The sequence below is a fragment of the Pleurodeles waltl genome, chromosome 5, assembly GCF_031143425.1.
Source record: "Pleurodeles waltl isolate 20211129_DDA chromosome 5, aPleWal1.hap1.20221129, whole genome shotgun sequence".
NCBI lineage: Eukaryota > Metazoa > Chordata > Amphibia > Caudata > Salamandridae > Pleurodeles > Pleurodeles waltl.
In genome coordinates this window covers 1,543,118,680-1,543,125,730 of record NC_090444.1, presented here as the reverse complement: position 1 = coordinate 1,543,125,730, position 7,051 = coordinate 1,543,118,680, and the positions used below count along the sequence as shown (strand labels likewise).

At 48.8% G+C, this 7,051-nt stretch overlaps 1 protein-coding gene across 1 annotated transcript; it reads left to right on the top strand.

Annotated features, from left to right (window-relative positions):
- The first annotated feature begins 867 nt into the window (after positions 1-867).
- Positions 868-6,747, top strand: FAM110C (family with sequence similarity 110 member C). Its single transcript, XM_069235838.1, has one exon. It carries the CDS (start codon positions 1,117-1,119, stop codon positions 2,077-2,079), a length of 963 nt encoding a protein of 320 aa, XP_069091939.1. The 5' UTR covers positions 868-1,116; the 3' UTR covers positions 2,080-6,747.
- The last annotated feature ends 304 nt before the right edge of the window (positions 6,748-7,051 follow it).

Below are 7,051 nucleotides of genomic sequence, written 5' to 3'. Positions count from 1 at the left end.
GGTAAGACAACAGTGTAAATTAATTACAAAAACATAAGCGCATCATAGCACTGAGCAGCAACCAATCACCCCTGCCTTTGTGTTTAGTTTGCAAAGCATAAGCAGAGAAACTGACTCTTTCGTTGTCCCTTATGTCAAATACAAATCTATGCCTTTTATGTTCCCTATTAAATCACGCATTTGTGCCATCCTTTTTGAAGTGCTAATTTGCCCCGGTATTGGTTAACTAACAGAAAGAAAAACTGTGCGTTTCCTATAAGTAAACCGTTACAGAATTTCCTAATGAGAGAGAGGGGGCGAAAGAGAGAGATAGACAGTGCATGTGTGTGTTTTTAGTTATTTATAAAGTAAAGTCGGACAGTCACAGTGGAAAAGAGTCGCACGCCAGCCACTAAATGAATTTCGAGGAAGAAACCTTGTAAAGTAAAGTGGCAGGTTACCGGTTCCATATAGGACAATGTAAATTGTCAATAAGGAGTAACAATAGAATTAACTTTTTTTTCTTCTGTTTTTCTCTTTATTCAAAACAACAATGTGAACATTATGGAGAAACAAGAGACGACACTGCCATATTCCATAGAAAACTCTCTTGGAAGGAAGTCGTCACTGGAAAAAGCTACCCTTGAGAGGGTTGCTCACCCGCTACCGTGCCCCGCCAGGCGACACACTGTCCTTATCGCGGCTGCTAACCTGCTGCCAGCAGACCGAGGCACGGAGGCGGGCAGAGCTGATGACCCGTGCTAAACAAACATTTCATTAGAGCGCTCCCTGTCGGGCTGCTAGGCGCTTCTGCTGAACCCCGCCCACACTCTCCGGCCCACGCCATGGCCGCGGCTGATAGGCTGCGCTCAGCTGTCAGGAGGTGGGCTCAGCTGCAAGGTGTGCTGTAGAGCAGCGAGGTGCGCAGCCACAAGTGTCAGCTGAAGGCAGCGCGGAAGGGTCGTAAAAAGTGCATCTGTTTAGTTCGCGGTACAGGACAGACTCTACAGAAGCAGCTGCCAAGAGTTGTCCCTCCGGCACCCTCAGATCCCAGACGCTGCACACCAGGAGGACACGCACCTGGCTTGGAGGCAGTACACCCCGGGACTCTCGGCTGCTACACCGCCCAACACGGACATGCCCACGGAGGTGGCTCCCGCGGGCCGGGGGCATCCCTTCCCCGAATTCCGCTCCTCCCCGGCGGTGCGGGTGCTGACCCGGGGTCCCGACTACCTGCGGCGGCAGATGGAGGGCGGCGGCAGCGGCCGGGTGAGCGCAGTGGAGCGGCTGGCAGCGGACCGGCTCAAGTACGTGAAGAGCCCGCAGGCGGCGGGCACGGGCGGCGGCACGCTCAGCTCGGCCTCGGGGAGCAGCAGCGAAGGGTGCTCGGCGCAGAGCGGAGCCCGCGACGCGGGAGCCCAGAGCGAGAACCAGGATCCTGGCAGCGCCGGAGAGGCCGGCATCCCCCGGCGCAGCAGCTCCAAGCGGCAGACAAGACCCGACTCGCTGCTCATCTACCGCCAGAAACCCAAGGGCGAGGGTGGCAAGGACCCCTCCCGAGGCGGCTTCGTGCGGAGGCTCTTCCAGGGCTCAGGGAAGGACAAGGGGACCTCGCCCGACGCCCCCAAGACTATCACCCACCGGGAGGCAAGCGAGGCGGGCCCCAGGGTTCCCTGCTCCGATCTCCGCCTGGCGCCCCCCGCCGTCCCCGCCAAGAGCACCCTTCTGCCGCCAGACTCCCCCCGGAGGGGTGCGGGCGTGCACCGATCCCAGTCCGACATCAGCTCGCGCTACTCCAAGTCCTTCTCTGAGTTTGACACCTTCTTTCGCTACTGCGGCCTGGAGCCAGAGGTCATCGAGGCGCTAGGCCGGGAGCGCTTCTCGGCCGAGCTGCCCGCAGCCAGGGTGCGCAGCGTCAGCATGGCCACCTCAGACAGCGGCTTCAGCCGGCACAGCGGCGAGCAGGGGCTGCAGGAGGACGAGCTGCACGGGCAGCCCCACAGTGGGCCCTCGGTCATCGAGCGCAACGCGCGCATCATCAAGTGGCTGTACAGCTGCAGGGCGGCGAGGGAAGATCGAGGGGCCCGGGAGCTGGTTTGAGCCAATTGGTAGACTTGAACGGATTGTACTGGCCATGTGCTTTGCACAGTGACCCCGGGTGCAGCCCTTGCATCTGTGAATGGACCTGGCATTGGCACTGCGGGGGCATTGCGCACATACTGACGAACTGGCTCCGTGGAATTAGTGCTGTGGGGTCACTACTTGCTTACCTTCATACCAGGTATTGTGGGGCAACTGCCTTCCACGAACCTAGCACAGCGTAGTCTCCTGCGCACACCTAGCAACCTGGCACTGCCCAGCCCTGTAGAATTGATGTTGCGGGGCCAGTACGTGCACCTACATACCTGACACTGGGAGCCACTGCCTTCATACTCTCGGCCTCGTGCATCTCACTTGGCACTGCGCTACCACCTTGTGCATACTTACGAACTTGGCCCTGCCTTGCCACAAAGAGCACACCCACGAAATTGAAACAGATGGACCACTTTGTTTATATCCGGAAAAATGCACCGAGGATGGTCCGTTACCAGTGAACCCATTGTTAAATTGAGGTCACCACATGCGAAGAACCTCCATTTCATAACATACTCTTACATTGGACGCAGTCACACCACTGCAAACCCTGGCTGGGTTCGTGATTGACGTTAACTCAGTCCGTTGCACCTGAACCACACCCCCCGCCCCCGTACTAAATGTCGCATCATGTCTCACCACCCTCGTGTACTTGAGGACCATCTGAATCTGGCCATTACCCAGGCCAGTTTCCTCTCTAAGGCTGCATACTGTGTATGTGTTTTATTTATGTAAATATATGGTGTATTACGCCGCACGCGAATATATGTCTGTACAGGATTCGCCCCAGGTTGTTGTTGATAGCATCTCCAGTTTTACATATTGACTTGAAATACGTTACATTGTTTGATTATTATTAGTAAGTAATGTGTTTTTTTTTCTTTTTTCTTTTTTTTTTTCTTTTTTCTAAAGCGCATGTCCCCATGTGAGCGAGCCCCACGCACCTGGAAGTTAACTATTTGGTGCGCTAAACAACCATCTAAAAATGCATGCATACTTCAGAGGCCAGCTAATTTCACACATTTTAGGGACTGCTTCCTAAAAGTAGGGATCAACTAAGGTGAAATTTAAACCAAAAAGATGTATCATCTCTCAAATAATAGTAAGTACACGTGATTTATGCTAGGCCATCCGGCTGCAGCCACTGTCGCCTCTCTGGCTACAGATTTAAAAGTTCAGGGCTCGTTGGTTTAGTTTACTGTCAATGTTTATCTTCGGTTTGTTGTCAGTTCACAATATGGTTCGTTTTTTTTTTTTTTCGATTTACCTGCTTTTCAGCCTTTTTACTTTGGGGGCCTGCAGTGTTTTGTTTAACGATTTGTTAACAAAACAGACTGAGTCGTCTTCAGTATGTATGATGGGGCGCCCTTTCCCTCCCGTACGACTGTAGTAATATGCGGTGAAGGTCAGACGGGAGGTCAACTAATGGGGCGCCTGACCACTTCTTACTGTGTGCAGGATCCTGGTGGGTGCTTGTCAGCTCGACTTCCCCCACCCCTCCCATCCCCGTAGTGATCTCTGAACACAGTGGGTGGTATTCTGAAACATTTCACTGTGTTCCACACTATCACACGCCCTAACCAAAGGCTCTCTTAATGGCAGTTTCTACTACTACTACTAGGAAAAATCACTTTCTTTTCGCGAGTCTGCAACGTTTTCTACATCAATTACAGTTTAATCTCTTTGCCACAAACCACATATAATTCATCGCGTTAACATTCAAGCAGTCATTTCCGGTACTCTAAAGCGCTTCGAACGCCTCGTCAGGGGTAGTAAGCGCTATATAAATACGATTACAATACAATACTCTGGGGGTGTTAATGCTGCGCAGACGCGGTGCAACTTCTTCCAAAAGGGGTCCGCGCCTTCTATGGCTCTGCACCGTTATATCACGTTAACAGGGGACTGGAGGAGCATTAGTTAGGTCCAGCTCCAGAAGTTAGAGGTCGCCTCCCCCCTTAACTGCAATTTCACAATTTAAGCATGACAACTGTTATTTCCTGCCTGCCTATCACAACCCTGGTGAGGATCCATAGATAAGGTTGTGGCTGCCCATTTGCACATTAAAATCCATCGTGTGTGTGGGAATGGGGGGCATGCATTTGTGTATGCACCTGGGCTGCCATCGAAAAGAACCGCTGTCACCAGAGACCCTCCAACATGACTCTTTTTATTTAAGCCGCTATAAACACCTTCTGCCTTGCGTGTCAAAGGAGGACCAAATGCAGATTCACGCACATTGCATACTATTTCCAAGTACATTTAGACACGGCGGCGAATGAAGCGCCGCGGGTGGTGTATCACAAATGTCTCACAGCCATCGCCAGTGCCTTAGGTTTGGCACTTGAAGCGACACATAAGTTACGATTTTGAACGTTTCCTTTCAAGACTGTCCCCCCGAGGAGTACGGCGTTTCCAAAGAGGTGACTAAATCAACAGATTTTTCTTTGCCCGAGGGATGATGATTCTAGCAGACAGTATCCACGCCCCACCGCTTCTAGGCATTCCCGTCCCTTCACCCTACCCCCCTTTTTAATTACACTACACGCTGCCTTGTTAACCATCGAGCGCCTTGGGGATAGTTTTCATGGCGCCCTTGCACAGCATGGGTGTTATTTATAACCACTGCTGTTGTTTAGAATCTGTGGCCTTCTTCAGACTGTAGCGCTCCGTTGTGAGTTGTTTCATTTTCTTCACTGAAAGTAATATTTCCCACTTTCTTTTCTTTCGTTGAAAGAGCCTCGCCCCCCTAAAGTTAATCTCCTTAGTTCATTGTAACACGTGCTCTCGTTAAAACATGTCGTAAAACTAGGAAAGTAACTTTCTGGGCCATTAGCCCCCCTCAAGCCTTCTCAGCAGACTTGCAGCCGCTTGACATGCTGACGTGCAGCTGACAGCAGTAATTGAGCAATCCGTGGAGGCTGCCCTCAGGCCTGGGCTCTGTTTCTACAAAGCCAGACACAACTTATTCCACAATGCACACTTATCCGGATCACAGGCCATCCTGTGTGTTGTGTAAACATCAGCAAACGTTGCTCTGCTAACACAACAGATGCAGAGCGCCCGGCCTAAACAGCAGCAAATATTCAGTTTTCTACATCCTTTAACAAGACTAATTGTACAATAATCACTGTCGTGAAATACAAGCTCACATGTCAAACTCGAAGCTCACATGTCAAACTCGAGTGGCCGAGTGGTTATTTTAATGTGGATAACCATTCTCACATAGATAATTAAAAGTACGATTTTCAATCTACTCAGTCAAAATGTCTTCTCTGCACTTCACACATCATAAAATTCGTATCTGCAGGATTTGGACCTCCATTTTCTCTGTGGCAGATTGCTGAGCTAGCCTTCTGTCTCATATTTACTCTTTAGAGGGATCCTGTATACATGCCCAGAGGTGTGAGTCTCTGCCCTTTCCCGTGATAATTAAATAACAGAGTCCCCAGGCCATGGGAAAGTTCAGAGAAGCCCTACTGCAGCATGCGAGGCGCTAAATAATCATCTGTTTATTATTCTCCAGAGTGTGTTACATGGGAACATGTGGGTCTTCTCACCGTTCTAAATACAAGCTAACAGGACTATGACAGACCATATTTCGCACCTATACTTACAGGGCATCCGCTTATCGACTGGTGTAAGTAAGCTCTGGAGAGCCAAAAGAAGAATTTTAAACACAACGTGACCTTGCCAGTACAGGGCTAACCCACTTTTTTCCCTGAAATGAGTGCGTTTTACCACCAACACTTCACTGTCTGAAGCCGATTAGACTAAGGATCTCTTTTATTTGTGGTTATTCAGTAGTGGATAAAGACTGTTTCTAAACACTGTATAGTAAACCTTTTCTGTTGTATGTTGATATATTTACGGGAGGCGCATTTTGTCTTCTATTGAGTTACTTATTTCTGTGATTTTGGCCTAGCCCGAACAGATTTTCGTCATGCAATGTTATGAAATGGCGCAAAGCCCCCACCCCACACACACACACACACACACACACCATCTTTTCAGACAGAGCCCTCTCCTACAGAGAGAAGTGCACGCCAATGAAAACATGTGCTTTTTAAAAATAATATTTATTATTCTACAGACTGTGTGGCATCTTACTGTGGTAAAAGGCTCATCATAAAATCTTCATTACATGAACATATTTTAACGTGCTTGCATTTTTATTGCCGTTTTTTGACTTCAACGATTGTGCTGCTATTGGTAAGACACTGTTAGAAAGTTGATAGTAGGCATAACAGAGAAACAAAATATTTTAAATTATAAGTTTGATACCAAGTAACCCACTCTTTCCTGCTCATTTGAAACTCGTTTGAGAGCAGCCCTGCTGCGAGGAAGTGTTACTGTATAACCAGTTTGGCAAACCGTGTTATGGCGACTATGAAAGGGGCAGTGTCTGACATTTCATCACATGATATGGAGAAAGGGCAAAGTCCTCCTCTCGGCGCCGATGACGCCGCACAACTGTTTGCAGTACAGGCATCCATTGTACAGTATCTGTAACTTGTAAATACGAGTGCACAAGCGTGTAGTGCAAATGTTTTGTAAGCAGATTTATATTGTACATTAACAAAAGGAAATATGTATTTTGGTTTTAAATTAAAAAATGCTGCTGTTAATACTAAACTTTCTGATTGTCAAGTGACTGCCTGCTTTGACACGCTGGACTACTGATGTGCTGGTTGGTTTGTTTATTATGATTATTCATCCTGCTGATTTGTGTAAGGTTTGAAGCCGGAAGTGGTAATGCCTCAGCATGTCTGAAGTGGTTCTCTGCTGAACTGGTTACAGGACTGAAAACGAGTTAGAGCTATTCGCGTTAAAAATTACTAACTGGACTTTTCTTGCCACAAAACTGAAAAAGATAGTAAAACAGTTGACATAAGTAAGCCAATTCAAAGCGCCACCATGAGCGTGAAGGAGACACACA